Below are 21,475 nucleotides of genomic sequence, written 5' to 3' on the forward strand. Positions count from 1 at the left end.
GAGTGATATATGTATAATTAGTATTGCAAAAATATAGGTCATAGATTGTGCGTTTCTGATGCACAGCACAAGACAATAGATTTACACTGAAAGGACTCAAGCAGTGACTCCATTGTTGTGTGTTTCTGGTGTGCTGCATGGAAACACACATCGACAGAAAGAACCCACCAACTCCCATGTGGTGCATTTCTGACATGCTGCAAGATAGGCCAACAAATAGAAAAACCACAACCCTAACTTCCATGTTGTGTGCTTCTGATGTGCAGCTAGCTAGGCAATCTAACTAGTGTAAAACAGAAAATACACAAGATAAGCTACATTGATGTGTACTTTTAATGTGCAGATATCAATTACAGATCGAAAAGACATAAGCATAACATTCCATGCTGTGCATTTCTGCTGTGCCTTAAGATACCATGATGGATAAACAGAAAAGACACAAGTATAAGCTTCGGTGTTGTGCATTTCTGAAGTGCAGCTAGATACATTAATCAAATATCAAACAGAGAAGACACCTGCTGTGTGTCTCTGATGTGCTAAGGCAAGACAAAAAATATAGACAGAAAGGACACACCTTCAATGTGTATTTCTGATGTGTACCAAAGAAAGACAATATAACCAATATGCCCAGCAAGGACACCAACAACCTTAACTGTTGTGTACAGTATTTCTGCTGTGTGGCTAATGCAATAAAATTTAAACAGAAAAGACACAACATAGCCTTCACTGTTGTGTATACAAATGTGCCAAAAAATATCAGTATAGAACAGAGAGAAACAGAACTCAATGTTGTGTATTTCTGATACCCTTATACATTTCTGACATGCAGCTAGGAGTAATAGAACATATAAAAACAGAAGAGACACAGAACACAGTCAAAACTTCAGTGTTGTGCAATTCTGATGCACCACCAGCTAAGGTAATATAACAGATATAAACAGAAAGGCTACAAATAGACATCCATGCTGAGTATTTCTGATGTGTAGCATATTAAAGTGATAGAACACCTATAAACAGAAAAGACAAAAACTTATTTCACTGTATATTTCTGATGCACTGCCAGCTAAAATATAACACATATAACCAGACAAGACACAAACTTCAATGTTGTGTGCATGTCTGATGTGCAGGAAAATACTACAAACAGAAAAAACACAAACCTCAATGTTGTATATTTCTGAAGTGCAACTGGGTAAACAGGGGCAAATGCTGCCGAAGCATAAAGTCCCAGTCATGGTGTAGTTGTCCAACAAGTACTAAACAAACAGCACTACCTATCATAGGCATGGCCCGGGCTCTGGATACTCATCCTATATCCATCCTTCCATCCAGTGGAGGGTCCTAGATGATGTAAATCTAAGGTGAAACCACCTGCCATTGTAGTAGCTGTTGGTAACCAGCAATAGATAGTTTCCACCACTAGGCTTGAACTGTACCAAAGGTTTTGGTTTGGAATAGGCATAAACTAAGAGTCATCCTAATGCTGTATATTTAGTCATGCATCTCAGTGAATTCCCCCATCCACTGACATAAGTATGAGCAGGTTTAGCTAGTCCATACACAGGTGGGAGCAAGTCCAAGCCTTCCCTATGGTAAATTAAGACTGCTGCTGTCCAAGAAGAGGTGAACGCCATAGTAGCTTGGAGTGTGTAACCAGAAGGCCTTAACAAGCAATCATTAGATACAGGTTTATGTCATTAACTCCTGCATAGAGGTTTGCACCAGGAACCCAGCAATTAAGGGCTGCAGGATAGTCTTTTATGCTTCTAGTTTAGGGTAAGCTGTTGCCCAAAAACAAACAACCTGTCCTTACACACCACAAATTACAACAGCCCGCAGTGTAAGAAAAATCCAATAGGTTTGAGCTTGCATGTCTCTGAGCTGCTCTACAACATGAGAGATGTTACCCACAGCAAACAACCCCAGAAAGAGGACATGCTCTTAGGGGCACGCACTACTGTGCCTCCCCTCCATATGGAAGGAGGATCTCTAGCAAGCCATGTTGGAATCTTGCTAGATCCATAGCAGCTAGCATAGTAGATTCATATTGCCTGGTGTAGCACTGTTGGATCAGGGGAAAAGCTGTTGTAATACTCTTGGAATATCCAGGTTCCTGCCCTCCACTGAAGCTCCTATCCTGTTTTTAGGTGTGTCAGGAGTTCAATCAATGGCCAAAATAGCCTATAAAAGACTCTCTCAGGGGAGCTAGTGTGTAACTGGCCTCAGCACTTCACTAAATCCACCAATTTTCAATTTACCACAATAGGGCTTAGAGTGAAAGGATGGACACTGTATGTTGCAATGACCGCAGCATCTACTGAAGAGGAAGCTGTGGAAGGTGGTTTACCTGAAGCTTCTGGGCCATATCCACACCATTAGGGAAAAGCATAGTAGCCCCTTACATTAAAGGAAGGGGGTCATATCTCTATGCCCAGAAACCACCAGGCTGCAATTAGGGATTCTGCTATTAAGCTCCCAAGGCAAAGGGAAGTACTCACCGCCTGTTTTCTTCCCCTTTTTGCCACAGCCACAGGGCTCACTTTCCTAGTCTCAGGGTCCACATAAGAGGAGGATAGCAGCCAAATTCACCCCTTTTACCACAGTAGAGTTGCAATAACCACAGCATCTACCAAATTAAGAGAAAGCTGTGAAAGGTGATTTAGCAGAAGCTTCCGGGCTATTTGTCTCCGCACCATTAGGGAGAAATATAGTAGCACCCTGCATTAAGGAAGGAGGTTTCTATCAATGCCCAGAAACTAGGGATGCACCGAAATTCCGGTGGCCGAAATGTTTTGGCCGAAAACACCCCTTTCGGCTGTCGGACAAAATAAAAAAAAAAAAAAGCTCAGATACATGTGCCGAAAAACCCACCTCTCAAAACCGCCTGCCCGCTGGCTGCTGCTCGGTAGTTCAGTCTTACCTGAGAAACCATCAATCCCGGCACTGGGCATAGAGATGTGTGAAGGAAAGATGGCTGCCACACATATCTATGCCCTTGGAGGACCGGAGCAATGTCACTTCCGGTTCCGGCCATTTTTTTTTTTTAAAAAGTACTAGATTAATGCTTTATTTGATCTAATGCTTAACATTGCAGAGGAGAGATGTGGGGTCTTATTGACCACATATCTCCCCATAAAGAGGACCTGTTACTAATTATTTCTATCGTAAGGGATGCGTGCATTTCTTGTGATAACATTATTTATTTCAGGTACCTATATAGCGCAGTCAATTTACACAGCGCTTTACATATATATTGTACATTCACATCAGTCCCTAACCCTCAAGGGACGTTCAATCTAAAGTACAATAAAAGTGATTACAATTTTTTTTTTTTTAAAGGAACAGTGCGAAAAAAAAACAAAAAAAAAAACACACCATTAAATAATTTAACAAAAGTTTAAAAGCGCCCCCTTCCTCGCACGTAGTGCTGAACGCATACATAGGCCATTTCCACATATGTAAACGGTGTTCAAAGCACACGTGTGGAGGTATCGCCACGAACGTCACAGCAATAATTCTCACACTAGACCTCCTCTGTAACTTTACACTGCTAACCTGTAGAAATTTTTAAGGATCACCCATGGAGATTTTTAAGTATTGCAGTTTCATACCATTCCATGAACGTGCGCAATTTTAAAGAATTTTTACATGTTGGGTATCTATTTACTCGCCGTAACATCCTCTTACATGCTTTACAAAACAATAGGGGTATATATATTTTTTTAAATCAAAGTGTATTTGTTTCCAAAAAATATATATTCATTTTTAAAAACTGCGCATTTCAGTTTTCAGCCAAGTGCATTTTGAATTTTTGGAACCAGAATTTTCATTTCGGTGCACCACTACCAGAAACCACCTGGCTGTTGTCATTAGAGATTCTGCTGTTAAGCTCCCAAGGCAAAAGGGAAGTACTCACCACCTGTGTTCTTCTGCCTTTTGCCACAGCAGTCGCTTATCCATCTGCGGGGGTACAGAGGAAAATAGCAGCCAGTTTAACCCCTCCAAGCTGCTGTCCTTCCTAGAAGGCTGCCAAGTTAGGCCATGTGTCCCACACTATACCCGCAGCACACTCATACCTCTCCAGGAACCCAAACTTTCCCAAAAGAAAGGAAGGTAAGGGGACATGGCCTTGAAATCCAGGGGTTGCTAGCAGATAAGAGACTCCCTCCCTTAAACGGTCACAAGGGAGAGAGAGACTTGCACAATCTGCTGCAGCGGCAGAACATACTACCCTGTGTCCAGATCGCTACTGTACATCCAGGACAACCTGAGAGACACTTGGCCTGCAGGATAGTTCAGCTCCAGCCTCCCTATGCCTGCCTCACAGGGGTAACATCTGAACCTCCCTGGTCTTCTGGTCAGTGAAAACAACAAACATTCTGCTTTGTAGGGGGAAACATAATCAATACTGAAGATCAAGGTGAAGGGTGGGGACTTAACTGCCAATTGATTGTGTTTCCTGTAGGTGTGCTGTCTTGGAAGGTGAGAGAAGAAAACTGAGTTTTCAGTTTAGAATTATACTTACTTTTAAGAATCTATACTACATGCTTAAAGTAATATTAAACCCTCAGCTGTTTTTTTTAGCTTAACAAATTAAGCATAATAAAATAAACATTTCCCAGTAAATTAGTTGTTAAAATTCTTACTCCAGCATTTGCAGTTGACAATTTGCAATGCTGCTTTGCAAATTAGCTCCTGCAGCATTTGCAGTGAAGCTTCTCTGAACTTCTGTTCTTCATAGATTAGCAGTGGACAGCGCACACTCAAGTTAGTCTTTTAGCCTGAAAAAGGGCTAGGAGAGACTTATGTAAGCTTGACCCACCTGCACATGTTCTGCTGTGGGATTAATCTGACAGCACAGCTTGAACCCATACATGAGCAGTAGGGAGCCAGAAGTCACAGTCGGCTCACAGTGCCAAGATAGCAGGGATCTAAAGAACTGGCTCCAGGGAAGACAGCATTGGACTCCTGGACTGGCGAGTGTCTGTTTCTTAAGTAGCCGTAATATTTGTAGCAGCTGACTTAATTAAAAAAAAAAAAAAAAAAATTTAGACTAAGAATTTCTTTTTAAGGCCTTGTGAAAAATCCAATCTCTCCATTTATTCAAACAGAGAAATAAGTAAATGGATGAATGCATACCAATAAACTGACATTAGTTTAAAAATATTTAAAATACACTATTTAATACAAAGTACACAAAATGGCATAGCTATACAAACATTTGAAGTGATGCATAAAAATAAGGTTTTACAAAAAAAAAGAAAAAAAGTCCATTCTCCAAAACACAATTCTGGTTAAAACAAAATGCTTCATAATACAATTTCACTCCATTAACTTTAAATAATAAAGGCTTGCAAAACAGAGACCGTACAATGCAAACATTTTGTCCATTGTTCAAATACTTCAAATGTCAGAAGCAAACAAAAGGAAACACAACAACTGACACAATTAAGCTCTGATAATTTTGTTTAGTATTGCAAGTATAGTGATTTCCAGGCCTGATTTGAAGACCTAATACTCTAAGTGCACTCTTGATTGCTCTTGGATTAATTTGCCATGTTCTCCGATGCCTGAAAAGAACATAAAAACAAACAAGGTCACACTCCTGCAACTACATTACACTATCTCCAGTGAGATATCCCTATACCATCAGCTATGTAAACAGCATTTAAAGTCACATTTCCCAACTCTTTCTAATGAAGGTGATTTTCTGCTCGTTTTACTTGATGCCCTCTGGTGGATTTCCATACAATTAAACAATAAAGAATGTAGAGACCAGTAATGCAGGATACACAACTTTAAAGTGGTTATAAAGGCTGAAGGTTTTTAGCTTCATGCATTCTATGTATGAAGGTAAAAAAAAAAAAAAAAAATCTTGTGTGTGCTGCTTCCCCCACAGCCCCTCTAGAACTCACTTCCAGAGATGTGCAAAGGAACCTCAGCTGTCATGGGTCTCTCTCGCCGAGCAAGCACACACAAGCTTGCTATTGGGGGCACTGGTCAAGGAGCATCAGCAGAGGACCCAAGAATAAGTGGATCGGAGCTGCTCTGTGCAAAACCATTACACAGAATGGGTAAGTATGGCATGTTTGTTATTTAAAAAAAACACACACACTCTTTAATATCTCTTTTAGCAGTCAGCCCATCAGCTCTTCCACCTGTGGAGAAAGGGTTGGATTTCACTGAAGACCTGTAGACAGATAGAGCTCTTCCCCATTCTTCCATGAAGAAGCCTGCTTTGTTATGGTTTGCTCCTTAAAGTGGATATTCATCCTCCCCACTCACTGTCATTCCACTCCTCTTTTACAACTTTTTTTTTTTCACTGTTTTCACGGAAAATATCCCCATATTTCTTGCAAGATATTCTACCGTGTAGATGATGTGTTATCTGGCTGTCTCTTCCTGTTCCTTGTAGTTGGCGCCCTAATGAGGCACCATGGTGCATGCGCATCATTAGGTTGGCAGCTACAGCTAACCCGAAAAGACCGATGGCCTCCTGATGGCGTTACAGAAGATAGCACAGTGGATCCCTACAGAACACTGCTAGATCACTGGATGTGCAAGTATGTTTTTTGTGGATAGCCCAGCGTAAAAGGTAATGGGGGGTGGGGTGAAGTTCATCTTATGCCCCTGTTCACACTAGTGCATTTTCTCCTGTATTTGCTGTCACTCTGCACTGCAGGACAATATAAGTTACATTATTCAACTGCAGATTGATGCAAAAATGTTACTCAAAATAACAGTAAAAAATACATATAAATTCCCAAATAATTACTGGCTCTCTTGCCTGTCCTTAGTCTCAGTACTCCAGCTGCACTCTGCATAATGTAAAACAAATGATAAATCCAACAGAAAGAATAAGACCCTTGTACTGGCAGCAGCAGATAAACGGAAATGGAAACTCAGGTACAAAGATTGGCTCAATGGGAGTCCCTCAAATAGACAGCAGACAGTGGACTAACACTTTAAGTGGTTAAATTCTAAGACTGAATAATTTGTATTTGCATTCTTTTCCACGGGGATTATTGAGGGGACATCTTTTAAAAATATTGCTGCTTAAACACAGTAAAGCTAATTAACTGGTTCATTTATATGCATAATGTCTGAGCCATTAATGAATGCTGCTGTGGTCAAACACAGATATCCTAGTAAAAGCCATGCACAGTTAAGCCTCCGAGAGAACTGGTGTTTAGAAAAAAACATTGAACTATAAAAGAATGCCTGCAGTATACTAAGGGCACATCTTAGAAACGTAGACATTTTATGGGTAAATTATAGACTTTATAACTGTACCACAGCTTTCATAGTTTCACATGGATATCAGGACACACAAATACTAATCTCATACTGCTGGTCTGAATAATCACTTGCCTTCAGTGCCTCGGTCGCTCTGCGCAGCTCTTTTATAACAGAAGACAAAGCCTCTGGATTAATTCCTTGCTCACAGAGTCTTACACATATCGATAGAGTCTCCATATCCAAACCTGTGTTCAGAAGCCTGGAGATTTCAAGTAGAACTGGCAGAAGAAGAGAAAAAAAAGTTATGGGCGTTTCATTAGCACATTGGCACCAGGCTGCTTTATATCATTGTAAGCACAATATCCAATTTTTTTCCTCTAAAGTTGTTGTAAAGGCTCAAGGTTTCTTACCGTAAAAAACCCTCCTGTGTGCAGCACTTCCCCCCATACTTACCTAAGCCCCACCACAATCTGTCGGGATGCTCACAGCCAGTGAGCCATTAAAGAGAGCGGGGGGGCAAGCCGCAGCTCTGTGTATGAACAGACACACAGGGAAGTGGCTCATGAGTGAGCCTGCTTAGGTGCCCCCATAGCAAGCTGCTTGCAGTGGGGCACTTGGCAGGAGGAAGGGGCCAGGAGCTCTGGCGGGAGACCCAAGAAGAAGGGGCTGTGGGGGAAAGCAGCACACAGGTTTTTATTATCTTCATGAATAGAATCCATGAAGGTTAAAAAAAACAAAACAAAAAAACAACACATTCAGGCTTTACAACATCTTTAGGTAATAATTGTGGTGGACTTTATATGGTCATTAAAGTGTTACTAAACCCAGGACCCTGCCAGTCACTATATCTGGTCTCCCACAGCACACAGAACATGGAAATGCAACTATTTTAGTAAATATAAACTGCTAAATACCTTTTCTCCTCAGCAGTATAGAACAGTCTTGTGACATCTATCAGTGTCCAGCGAAGCACTGGTTAATCTTGTAGGAGTTTTCATTCTACTCTGACTGTCCTATGAGGCAGCATGACCCCTGACCCTCTGCATGTGATCAGCACAGGGCCAATTAGCACTGTCCAGACACCCTCCCAAATAAAAAAACAAAACAAAAAACACTATCAATACACACTAAACTGAACATGTGCAGAGTGCCTCCTAGAGCTCTGTACAATCAGCAGACAGATGGGGACAATAGAAGGGGAGGATCAGAGAAAACAGGATCACACAGCCTTTTTACGCAATGTGGCGGATTAACCCCTTAGGTCCCACAGTGAGTATAACACGCATGCTTTACTTCATATACAGAATGATTTTACTGATGTGGGTTTATCAACACTTTAGTAGGACCCTAAAGCAGAACTCCAGGTGGAATTTCCCAACTTTTTATTTTTCGTTGGCCGAGATGGCAGATCTTGATTTTGCACATGGAGTGAACTGGAACCGGGCATGCTGCTGGGTGGGACGGCTTGTTGGGGCTGAGGTCTTCGATGTGTGTGGCATGCTGTTTGGGCTGGACTCTGCTCACCTCCAGCCCCACAAGGAGAGGCGGTGGTGAGGAGGAGAGATGGGCACAGTGTGCATGGACTGGCTGATGTAGAAAGAGAGGAGTGTGAGGGAACCTTTCTGCAAGGCGGTGGTGGGTCTGCTGGGGGAGGGTGCACAGGGGTACCGATGTGTGGAAAGGAAGAAAGAAAAACTTTGAATCTACTGCGGGTAAGCAGCAGAGCTGGAGCGTGTGTGATATTACACATACACACATACCCAGAGACGTTGCAGTTGATGTGGGAGCCCAGGCAGATCAAAAAGGAGCAAATCTGTCCCAGATCCACCGTTCCCCAGGGCACAGCAGGCGAACATACACTAGAACACCTCCACCTCGTCAAGCTCCTGCAGGGAGTACTGCCAGTTCGCCTGCTCCGTCAGGTGGAGGCCACACAGGCTGCTGGGTCCCCACTTCACCCCCCGCCGACCCCTTTGCCTCCCACACTGTGTGCGCACCAGGAGAAGGCCAGCTTGGTGGCGATGTGGCTCGGGCATCCTTGGACCCTGCTCAGGCTTTGGGGGAAGGTATTAGCAGCCGCCTGAGGAGAGGAACCTGGCCACCCCTGACTATGTCACTCACACAGGGCTGGACATCGGACTCCAGCCCAACTTACTGCCTGCTTCCAGGAAAACTATGGAGACCAGCAAGGGGAGAGAAAGATTGAACAGCTCTGCTGAGCAGCCACATGGACAAGCCAGGACACCTTCTTGAGTCACTACAGGGTCTGACCTGCGCCTAGAGCTGCATGTCTGGGACATTGGGAGTTGCCAGCGTTGAGTAGGCTGACCGGTACCCAGGCGTTAGACCGTGATTTCTGGTCGCCCTGGCGCCTGGGATTTGTCGAGCCCTGCCTTAAAGTGTCTGTAAAGGCTCAAGGTTTTTCTATCTTGATACATTCTATGCATGAAGGTTAAAAAAAAACCCTTCACTGTGCTGCATCCCCCCCCCAACACTCACCTAACTCCCCTCTAGATCCAGTGATGTGCACTGGAGTCTCGGCTATTCCGGGACTCCCTATTCTCATTGGCTCCGGCTGCTGTCAATCACAGCCAGTGAGCCAATGAAAAGAGAGAGGGGGCTTGGCCGAGCCACGCTCCATGTGTGAATGGACGCACAAAGCAACACTTGCCCCCATAGCAAGCTGCTTGCTGTGGGGGCACCTGACGGGGGGGGGGGGGGGGGCCAGGAGACCCTGCGGGGGGACCTGAGAAGAGGAGGATCCAAGCTGCTCTGTGAAAAACCAGTGCACACAGCAGGTAAGTATAACATGTGAGAAAAAAAAAATGTAAGCGTTTAGTATCACTTTAAAGTGATAGTGTAACTGGTACTTGTTCTAAAGATTGGTGCACTTACTGGTAACAGTGTTTCTGGGAAATCTTTCAGGACGGAACACCTGAGATGACTAGCTCCACCTGACAGGAAACACAATTGACAGAGTTTAAATTCCCCCTCCCTTTCCACGCCTCCTCAGTTTTTTTATTGTGGTTCCCTGCATGCCAAACTTTTTTATTTTATTTTATTATTTTACTATTTTATTATTTTACTCACTTACCCCCACTCCAGGGGTCCCAGTGCATTGGAGCTTCCCAGGCACTGGGGAGGTGTCCCCGGGGGGGGTGTCCCCAGAGACAAGCATCCTTCCTCCCTTTTCCGAGGCAGCGGGGAGACACGTCCAGGAGAGGACCGGGCCGAGAGGTATGGGACTGCTGGATGGCATGTGAATCGAGCGGTGTGCCCCTGTAGGTGAACGGGGCGGCTGCAGTGGAGTCAGCTACTAGTCCTGCCAGAAAGCAGGTAGAGAGCCAAGGGTACGTGGGCGCAGGACCGGAAGTGGGAGAGAGGTTGTGGACCAAGCCTCATTCACAGTAGACTTCCTCAGTTTAAATTTCCCGCCCTTTCCTCCCCTCAGCACACGAAAGGTACTCTGCCTAAATTTAATCAACAAGTGTAAGTGTATCTGGCACTTTTCTCTAGTCATCTTCCAGGACGGCACACCCGAAACGAGAAGCAAGGAACTAAGGCCAAACTTAGGGCGGGACTACTGCCTGTAATACTTTCCTGCTGAATGTCAGGTCCTGTGGTGACAACAGTTCTACCATGTAGTGTCTCACGAAGGTGTCCTGGCTTGTCCATGTGGCTGCTTGGCAAATCTGTTCAATCGATGCTCCGGCCCACACCGCCCAAGAGGTTGCCAGCAATCTAGTAGAGTGAGCCCTCAAGTGTAAAGGAACTGAAACCCCTGACTGCTCATAAGCTAAGGAGATGGCTTGTCTGATCCATCTAGTTATTGTTGGTTTAGATCAGAGGTCTCCAAACTTTTCAAACAAAGGGCTGACTACTGTCATGACTTTAAGGAGGCCGGATTATGGCCGGTGGGGGTAAAAAATGTCTTGGGCCCAGCATCAGTGAGAATATAATATGGCCTCAGTGTTGGTGGTCAGTAGGAGGAGAAGTAGTACCTCATCATTGGTATTAGTAGGAGAAATAGTCCCACATCACTGGTATCAGTGGAAGAGAAATAGTGACCTATTGTTGGTGTCAATTGGAGGAGTGCTTCATATCATTGGAAGGAAGTGTTCCAAGGTTCAGGTAATGGCTAACAAAGGGCCACATCCGGCCCTCGGGCCACAGTTTGGAGACCCCTGGTTTAGATGCTTGCTGTCCCATCCTCGGCTGCTAAGCAAAATCAAAAGGTGACTTAGCTTCCTGAAGCCACTTACTCAATCCAAATATGTCAGCAAACACCATCTGACATCTAGAAAATGAAAACTCTTTTCTCGCTCATTCTTAGGGTTTTGACAAAAGGATGGTGAGACAATCTCTTGTGTCATATGAAATCGTGATGCCACCTTTGGAAAATAAAGATAATCCTGTCTAAGCACTTCCCTGTCCTCTAATACCACCAGGAAGGGTTCCTTGATCGACGGGCTCTGAAGGTCGCCTATCCTCCTTGCCGTTGTGATGGCTAACAGGAAGGAAAACTTAAAAATTAACATCCTAACCAAATCTGTGCCACTGGCTCAAATGGTGGCTTGGTTAAGGCCTCTAACACCAGGGTTAGATCCCAAGCAGGAAACCGATGTACCTCAATGGGGGTTACTCTTTCCCTGGCCCCCAGAAACCTCTTAATTAGGGGCTCTGATGCAAGTCTCTGGTCCAAATAAGGCTGCCACTTGCACCTTTAGGGTGTTTACTGCTATACCTTTATTCACCCCTGCCTGGAGAAAGTCTAAGTTCACAGGGACCGTGGGAAGAGAAACACCCTTTTTCTGGCACCAACTAGTAAACACACCCCACACCTTGGCGTATATCATTCTAGTCACCTGTTTCCTACTGAGTAAAAGAGCTCTCAGAACACCTCTCAGAACACCCCCTTCTCCTAAGAATCTCCCTTTCAAGAACCAAGCCGTTAACCAAAAAACTCTGGATTGGGGTGCAGCATTGGCCCCTGCAAGAGAAGATCCTTCCTGACTGGGAGACGCTGCAGGGGAGCCACAGACCACCTCTTCAAAGAGGAGAACTAAGCTCTTCTTGGCCACCATGGAGCTAGCAGGATCAATCTGCAACTTGACAGGCTCAACTTCTGTAGCACTCACGGGATCAGTGCCAGAGGGGGGAATGCATATGCCAGCTCGAAGTCCCAATCCTGTGCTATTGCGCCTAGACCCTCAGACCCGTTCCCAGGCCATGGAGAAATAACGCCTCCCTTTCCTGTTTTTCCTGCAGGCAAAAAAGTCTATTTCTAGGCTGCCAAAAACCAGCTGCAAAAAGACCTCAGGATTAAGTTCCCACTCTTCCTGGTGGATTAACTGTCAGCTGAAAAATCTGCTTTCGTGTAGGCCGAGCCTTTTATATGTACCACAGATACCTAAAGGACCCTGCTCTCCACCCATCTTAGAATCTCCTGAGCTAGGTCCAGGAGTTTCCAGAATCTGGTGCCCCCTAATGATTCATTTATGCCACTGTCGACATATTGTTCCAACAGAATATGGATTTCTTTTCCCCCAATTCTGTCTTCGAAGGACTTCAAGGCATGACCTACAGCCAACAACTCCCTGTTCTAGATGAGCTCCCCAGCCCCACTCGCTTGCGTCCGTGGTTACCCGAACCGGGTCTGCAGCCATGGTCTTCCTCGACCTAGATTCTGGGGCCTGATCCACCATCTTACAAGTGTTTTATATTCTCCAGGAGTGACACCCTCTTGTCCAGCGATTCCGTTTTCCTGTCCCACGAGGATAGAAGGAAGAACTGAAGCTCCCTGGAATGTATCTGTGCCCACTCCACTTGGGTAAGAAAAGCCTCTGGACTCCACTACATACCCAAAGAACACCTTGATCTGGGAGGGAGTCAATGAGGACTTTTCCCGATTGAGATCGTCTAAGGGATGAGGGACGCAAATACGCAATTACCTTGGCCAGATCTTTGGTAAAGATTCTCAGACTGCCTGTCAGCCCAAACGGAAGGGGTCAGAACTGCCAATGACTGGCCCCGTTCCGTAAATATAGCAAACCGTAAGAAGGTATGGTATTTCAGGGCAATGTGAATGTGGAGGTAGGCATCCCCGAGTTCCACCATGGCCATAAACACTCCTCTGAGCAGAAGTTTCCGTACGCTGTAAATACTTTCCATACGGAACTTTTTGTAATCGCAGGAACCCGTTTAACCTTCTAAGGTTTATGATCAATTGGAATTTTCCCGAAGGCTTCTACAAAGACTTGGTAATAAAACCCCCGGAAAAGCTGGTTCGTCAGCACAGGGACAATTATCCCCTGATCAGCTAATTCCCTGATCCTTCCCAAGAGACTCTCTGCCTTTGTCCTGTCTTTGGGGGGATAACGCAACACAAAGGATATGAGGGGGAAGTGAAGAGAATTCCAACTGATATCCCTCCCTTATCAATTGCAGGATAGAAGGGCTCTCTGAAATTTTCCCCCACTGCTGGAGGAACCTGGACAGCCTTCCGCGCACCCTGAGATCTATGTCATTGGTGATCCTTACTGGTGGGTTTGCAGCCAGAAAAAAGGAAGCTCCCTTTCTGTCTCCCCTTACTGGTCCATTTCTTCAGAGGGTCCTTCCTAAGCCTTTGCTGGCTCTGATTAAGGGGGGCTCAAAAAACCTTCTTCCCCTTATCCTTCTTGGCCTTGATGGGAAATTTCTTCCCCTTTTCAGTGGACCTTGATAGCACCTGCTCCAGCCTGAGCCAAACGGCAAGGAACCCCTGAAGGGCAGACAGCAGAGCTGGGCTCATGATGTCTGATCGCCCTCCCAGGCCTTAACCCACACCGCCCTCCAGGCTGAGTCGATAAATCCTGCCGTCTTAGCTGACATCTTGACCATCTCTACTGCAGTGTCTGCTAAGTAGGCGACAGCCCTACTGACCACTTCCAGGGATTCTAACACCTCTTCAGTCTGGGCTTCTCCCTTTATCTTGGAACCCCGAGAGACGTGATCAACTACTCTATGCATTCAGGCATCAGTATTCCTAGAAATGCAAGCAGATGCCAAGACTGGGGCTACAGTAGCTGTGTTGGCCTCCCAGACTCTACGCAACAGCATCTCAGACCTACAGTCCATCTGATCCTTGATGTTACCCAAGTCCTCAAAGGCCAGGTCAGACTTTTTAGTCACTTGTGAGAACGCCGCATCTAATTTGGGGGTCTTGAAGAATTTCTCTTCCTCCTCTTCCCCAAAGGGGTACCATCTTTTTCCAGGTCTTTAATTTTAAGACTCTCCTCTTGGGATCCTTCCATTCTCTCAAGACAATAGCTTTGAGTTTGGTGCATGGGTAGTACCCTAGTTTGCGGCTTCACCAACCCCCTACACATCTTATCTTGATAAATAGAATAGAGATAAACAAGGGGCCCATTTAAAATGGTGTCCCCCCCCTCCCAGAACATCTGTAGGGGAGGGTACTTTAGCTCCCCTCCTCTACCCCACCAGCTGAGTCAGACTCACTGTCCATGGCCTTCTCACTGGCTGCAGCCACTGCCTTTTCTTCTATCCTTATCCTTGGCCCTTTGGGACTGCGTTGCCTTTGTCAGGCTCCTGGGTCCATGCTCCCAGGGGTAATTCCTGGAGGCACCTCGCCAGCCTCATGAGGAAAGCACCGCCGACCGGTGCTACCATCTTTAGGGCAGAAGTACAGCCTCGCCAGAAGTCTATTGAGAGCAAGGCTTGGTCCGCAGCCTCGCTCCCATGGACCCTGGGCTCTCCATCTGCCTTCTGGGAAGACTAGCAGCGAAATCCACTGCGGCCGCCCCGCTCACCTACAGGGACGCACCACACGAGTCACATGCCAGCTAGCGGCCCCATTCCTGCGAGAAGCTACCTCATGGCCCGGGCCACTCCTGGGCATGCCTCCCCACTAACCCAGAAGAGGGAGGATAGATGCTCATCCCTGGAATGCCAGGCAGGCCCTCTCCGAATCGACGGTTTACCCCTGGGGGGGAGGGGGGAACCTTCCAGCCCCAAGCCTTAGGTCTGTAAAAAAAAAAAAGAAAAAAAAAAAAAGGGTTTTGCTGCAGGGAAATACAATAGAAAAAAAAAACTGAGGAGGGGGAGGAAAGGGCTGGGAATTTAAACTCTGTCAATTTTTTATTGCGTTTCCTGTCAGGTGGAGCTAGTTATCTCACGTGTGCTGTCCCGGAAGATGACCAGAGAAAACACGTTTTTGTATCTAGTATTCAGATATTTTTTTTTAACCAATCAGAAGGTATAAAAGCAATACATGGCAGTATCACAAAGTATTCCGATATTTTAGTGTGCTACTGTTAGATTTTGTTCACGAACCACAATAGGGTTTTCTTCTTGGTTTGATACCCTGAGATTTTGTCACTTTGCAGGGATTTCTTTCACTTCCTGTTTTGGCTATGGGACAGGACATGAAGGGGAATCTCCCCCAAAGGGACACAGAGGGCAAAAATCAGCCTTACAGGGGTTATAAGGGATGGACTGATACAGATTCAAAGTATTTTCACAGGTACTCATAAAATAAAATGCTCCCAATACCAGAAACCAATACTTTGCGGTGCGATTTGTGTCAATGGATGCAAATTGCACCACAAAGAATAGCATGAGGTACAATCCTGTCCCAATTGCATGCGGTTGCCCCACTGCTCCTGTGTGAACCCAGGCTCGTCATAGCCCAAGTTCACACAGGAGCGGTAAGGAAACCTCCCTGCATTGTCCCATGCTGAGCAGAGGGCGTGTGGGGACCTGGTAGCAGATGCTCTGTATTCTCAGTTGTAGGAGAGGAGAGAAAGTGGCAGGGATTTGCGTCCATACATTTTGTATTGGCACAAATTGCACCGCAAAGTATCGGTACGCAGCGAGCGCCTCACCGACGGACCCGGCCCCAGCGAGCGTCTCACCGACGGACCCGGCCCCAGCGAGCGCCTCACCGACGGACCCGGCCCCAGCGAGCGCCTCACCGACGGACCCGGCCCCAGCGAGCGCCTCACCGACGGACCCGGTCCCAGCGAGCGCCTCACCGACGGACCCGGCCCCAGAGAGCGCCTCACCGACTGACCCGGCCCCAGCGAGCGCCTCACCGACTGACCCGGCCCCAGCGAGCGCCTCACCGACGGACCCGGCCCCAGCGAGCGCCTCACCGACGGACCCGGCCCCAGCGAGCGCCTCACCGACGGACCCGGCCCCAGCGAGCGCCTCACCGACGGACCCGGCCCCAGCGAGCGCCTCACCGACTGACCCGGCCCCAGCGAGCGCCTCACCGACGGACCCGGCCCCAGCGAGCGCCTCACCGACGGACCCGGCCCCAGCGAGCGCCTCACCGACGGACCCGGCCCCAGCGAGCGCCTCACCGACGGACCCGGCCCCAGCGAGCGCCTCACCGACGGACCCGGCCCCAGCGAGCGCCTCACCGACGGACCCGGCCCCAGCGAGCGCCTCACCGACGGACCCGGCCCCAGCGAGCGCCTCACCGACTGACCCGGCCCCAGCGAGCGCCTCACCGACTGACCCGGCCCCAGCGAGCGCCTCACCGACTGACCCGGCCCCAGCGAGTACCTGACAGAAAGTATTGGTACTCATACTCTCTGATGAAAAAGAGGTATCGTTGCATCCCTAGTTACAACCTTCTTACTCTACCAAAATGGAAGAAAATGTATTGCGTTTAGTTCCACCTTCCAGTGCATGGGAGGGTGCAGAGTATAGTTACTAAAACAAGGCAAAGACGTTTAGTAGATGACAGGTCCACATTAAAGTCTCGAGCTGTAGAGCGTCATATTCAGTATAGACATGATCCTGGTTTCTGGATTTCCCATTTCTGATTAACACACCGGAGCCACTCACCGTCCATAGTCTCCCGCATAGCACTGACACTAACCGGCGCGCTGGCCATGGTGACCCCGTGCTCTGGTGACCCGGAAGCGCTGTCAGATACCAGTAGCAGACGTTAGGGCGGAGAGTGAGTACAGAGGCGGAGTCGATGGCGATCAGTGTTGACAGTCACTACGTGCAGATCACGCCCACTGACTGGAAGTAGCCGTGAAGAGGAAGTTGTAGGTAGTTCACATGGTGATGGGGGCGGAGACCTATTCGAATTTGTATAGAGGATACCCAGTCATTGGGCGACGTTAGTATTGTGGTAGTTCTGCCCCTTTGCTGCCATGTGATTGGTAAATTGGTACAGAGACTAGCGTTGATTGGTTGTGTGAGGCGTTCCGTAGTTGTACAGGAAAATTGTGGAAGAGGACGAGCGTGCTTCAGTGGCGGGGCGACAAGCGGGAGGTTCGGGGCTGTGGAGGAGGCCTGGTGAGCGTATTGTTCATTATCACACCTATTATACAGATAAGACACCGCTGGAGACGGGTGTGTCCCTGGCAATGGAATAGAGATCAGGACTAGACCCCCCTTGTGTGTAAGGGTAAAGTATGTCTAAAGACAACCTCTTTTTTTTTTTTGGATGGAGTATGAGATGTTCAGAGCTCCTGTCAGGTTTTCATCATTGTGTCCCATTGCAGACATTCCCCTTCATTTCCTGTCCTAGTGACACAAGAGGAAGTTAGAAATCTCTATATAGGGAGAAAAATCCCCTCTTACTGAAGGAACAAGCAGGAAAACTTTCCTCATACAATAACAGCACAAACGAATTTTGTTTAATTAGTACAGTGTTCACCTGAAAATAAATGGAGAGACAAAGACACGCATGCTCAGAAATGAAAGAATACAATACATTCCATCACTTCTGAAGTGGTGTATTCTGTTGTATGAGGAACTTTAGCAACCTCATTTTCTATATGAGACTAGCATGCAACGAAAAATGAACGATAAATCATCCAATTATCTGATTGTGTGTAGGAGGCATTAGGCTACATTTGCACTTTGTGTGCTTCTAGCAGTGATGCTGGCAGGTTGGATAGCTGCGGCCATCATTGACCTGTCATTCATCCTGGGTTCTCACTGATGCAGCTCCAAATTCACATCAGTTTCTGGACAATTTCTGCACCGCATCATAATTGCACCTGTTCATGCGTACAGCTGCGGGTGTGTATATTAAGTTAACCAAACCCTGAACGCGAACTCCAAAATGCGGTGCGATGTGCAGAATCGGATTGCATGGGTGTGAACATCCATTTGATCCGATTCTGGTGCAGACAACAAAAGGGTCCTGCCCTTTTTTTTTGGCATGGATGCGGTGTGATTTGAGCCATACAAAATGTATGGCTCAAATTGCACTGCACAGAAATCGCATGTGATTTACACAGGAATGCAGTGTGGTTCCTGTGCGAATCGCATACAATGCTGCACCGCATCAGCGTGAACCTGGGCTAGAGCAGTAGTAAACAGAAAAAATTGATTGCCCTGCAAGGTAATGTCATAACGTGCTGGTATGCATCACATTCTAGCACATTATGAAAGATTTACCTGAGAACGAAGCCCTCCAGCGGTGCTCTGTCACTGCTGCCAGGGCTTCCATCTTCACCCAGTCTTCCTTCTAGGTTCCCGGGCTGCAGCCACTTGAGTGACTGAAGCTGTGATGTCACTACCACACAGGAGCTACAGCCACAGCGCACTGCTCTGAAGGTGATGTCACTGCCGCCGCTCCCTAGAATATCTCCTAAACCACAGATGTCAAACACAAGGTCTGAGGCCCAAATCTGGTCCTCCAGGCCATTTCATATGGCCCTCAGACCTCTCCTGCAGCTGTTGCACTTCCTCGTCTCCATCTGGTCTCAGCTGTCAACAGAAGAGAGGAGGACGGAACTCCTCCTTCAGATCCTGCTCTTTGCCATGCAGACACAAAGAGGCTAATCTCTGTAACCCCTACCCCTGGTTTCAGCAATTGGCAGCAGAGAGGAGGACAGAACTCTTCCTACAGATCCTGCACATCTCTGTGCAGCCGCAGCACCCCCTTGCCTCCACCTCCCCTGTAGACTCTGGCAGCTGACTCCAGCACTCTTTTGGTCCTCCTCCAGACATTGCACTTAATGCTTCCCAGCTCTGCCTCCAGCTTCTTCCTGGCAGTAGCACAAGGTAAAGGGGGGGTGCACTGTGATGTAAGGGAGGATGGGGTACTCTGGATATCTAGTCTTACAGATACAACCGGCCCTTTGTGGGTAACCATAATGCTGATGCGGCCCGCCATGAAATTGAGTTTGACACCCCTGTCCTTAATGGTGAACATTTAGGAGATATTCATATTACCTGCAGGTAAGCTTTATTATAGGCTTTCCTGTAAGTAAAAGTATACAAATTGAGTTTACTACCACTTTTTGTATACAGGGCTTGGCGGCCATAGGTGGCTGAAACAGCTGTAGGAATCACTAGAATCCTTCCACTGTTATTCACACCGGTGCTAGTTGTCCGTTCAAATGTATCCTTCTCAGGAGAATGAGGGTGGGTAGGCTGCTGCGGTCAGATGTGGGTAAACGCTGCCTGTGGGCTCAGCTGTGCTATGACTGGAGCAGTCAAACACCGGCCATAAAAATAACCAAAGCTGTCTGCGTCCACAGTCCCTGATCGCACGACCAGCACTTGTATGTGAATTGTGCTGAACTGTACAGGGTACGAATCTGGCCATGCTGCAGCTGTTCACAAACACTGTGAATGGGAATAATGTCTCTGATTCTTGCTGGCATTTGCCTGAGTCTTGTCACTGAAGCAGATGTCTCCATGGGAAGATTCCCTCTTCTCTTAGGACTCATTCACACTAGCGATAGCGGGGCAGTAAAGCCCTGCGGTTGAGCCGCACTTTTACTGCTCCCCTTTATTCGCAGTGGCAGCGGCCGGAGTATGCTGCAATAGTTTTCTTCAATGCATGCATTTGTGGAAAAACTAGTTTGGCGAACAAGGGCTTATATCAGTCGGTGAGGAGGCAATACAATGTCTCCTCACTGCCTGTCAAATATTCGCTGAAGACTGAGCCAAATGTGGATCGCTTTTCAGAGAGAAAAGCAAGTGTGAATGATCCCTGAAAGTTTAGAATCCCCATCCTTTCATGTGTATTGGATCTTACCAGAGGGGCACACAGCAGGCAGTAATACAAGCCAGACATGGGTTCTAATCCCCCCCCCCCCAATATACCAAAATGTACAATCCAACGTTTGTGCTCAAAATGTATCTAGCACAGGAATACATTAAACCTTCTCTAACACAACCTTTATTTTGTAACAGATTGGGGATGCTCATGCACAGGCTATTGTTCTCCAGCAGTTATAGCAAGCATTTTCATTGCATAGTTATGGATTTTTCATGAACCCTTTTTTGTTTCCTTTGTTTTTGCACAGGTATCATTGTCTCCTTTCTGAAATGGGTGATGTTCATGCTCAGTTAACACCAGAAACCCCAGGACATAAAAAAGTTCTTAACCCTTTTGAGAGTCCCAATGATTACTGCAGCTTAAACGAGCCATTTGTTTCCAGTCCATCCATGTTCAAACCTGCAAAGTCTTCAGCCGTAAGTATCTAAGTACTTTTTTAATCTAAAAACTCAAAACTTAGGCGGTGCTAGTTTCATGGTGGATCATTGTATGTACAGTTGTGTCCAAAATTATTCAACCCCCAATGCTGTAAAGGGGTTTAGGGACTATAGTGTACATTTGGAATTGTATTCAGAATCAAATCCTACAAGGACGTTGTAACTACCCAAATGCAACTAAAATGACATCAATTGTTTATGTAATACAGTAGTAAATGGTTCTTATGTGGTTTCTTCATTGCCACAATTATTCAACCCCTTAAAGACTACCACTCTGAAGAACAGAGGTTCATACAGGTGCTTTCCATCAGGTATTGAAAACACCTGTGGATGTCACCGAGCAGCAATCAAGCATAATAAGCACCAATTAGGCAGCTTTAAAATGACTGTGATACTCAGCTCCTTCTAGACATTTACTGGTGTGGTTACAAACATGGTGAAGGCAAGAGAATGGTCCAGGAAGACAAGAGAAGAGGTGATTTCTCTTCACAGGAAGGGCAATGGCTATAAGAAGATTGCAAAGATGTTAAACATACCAAGAGACACCTTAGGAAGCATCATTCGCAAATTCAAGGCAAAGGGCACTGTTGAAACGCTACCTGGTCGTGGCAGAAAGAAGATGCTGACTTCGACTGCTGTGCGCTACCTGAAGCGTAGAGTGGAGAGAAGTCCCCGTGTGACTGCTGAGGAACTGAGAAAAGATTTGTCAGATGTGGGTACAGAAGTTTCAGCCCAGACAATAAGACGCACACTGCGT

At 46.6% G+C, this 21,475-nt stretch overlaps 2 protein-coding genes across 2 annotated transcripts in view; one reads left to right on the forward strand and one right to left on the reverse strand.

Moving 5' to 3' along the window:
- Positions 1–315: 315 nt before the first annotated feature.
- On the reverse strand, positions 316–17,259 carry MZT1 (mitotic spindle organizing protein 1). Its single transcript, XM_089680361.1, has 3 exons — positions 17,092–17,259; positions 7,372–7,517; positions 316–5,570 (listed from the first exon to the last, which is right to left on the reverse strand). Exons 1-3 carry the CDS (start codon positions 17,138–17,140, stop codon positions 5,547–5,549), a joined length of 219 nt encoding a protein of 72 aa, XP_089536487.1. The 5' UTR covers positions 17,141–17,259; the 3' UTR covers positions 316–5,546.
- A 49-nt stretch (positions 17,260–17,308) lies between these two features.
- BORA (BORA aurora kinase A activator) overlaps positions 17,309–21,475 on the forward strand; it is a 59,283-nt gene continuing 55,116 nt past the window's right edge. Inside the window, exons 1-2 of the mRNA XM_089680360.1 lie at positions 17,309–17,553; positions 20,529–20,697. Of these exons, the coding sequence (XP_089536486.1) occupies positions 20,551–20,697 (147 nt within the window). The 5' untranslated portion in view covers positions 17,309–17,553; positions 20,529–20,550. The remainder of the gene's footprint in view (positions 17,554–20,528; positions 20,698–21,475) is intronic.

Source organism: Staurois parvus, unplaced genomic scaffold (genome assembly GCF_062004578.1).
Source record: "Staurois parvus isolate SC_StPar_1 unplaced genomic scaffold, SC_StPar_1.0 ptg000243l, whole genome shotgun sequence".
Lineage (NCBI taxonomy): Eukaryota > Metazoa > Chordata > Amphibia > Anura > Ranidae > Staurois > Staurois parvus.

Coding starts and splice junctions, on each gene's coding strand:
- MZT1 (XM_089680361.1), bottom strand. CDS start 17,140: ATGGCCAGCGCGCCGGTTAGTGTCAGTGCTATGCGGGAGACTATGGAC. Junction 7,518..17,091: donor TATGCGGGAGACTATGGACG/GTGAGTGGCTCC, acceptor TTCTTCTGCCAG/TTCTACTTGAAATCTCCAGG. Junction 5,571..7,371: donor GAGCGACCGAGGCACTGAAG/GCAAGTGATTAT, acceptor TGTTCTTTTCAG/GCATCGGAGAACATGGCAAA.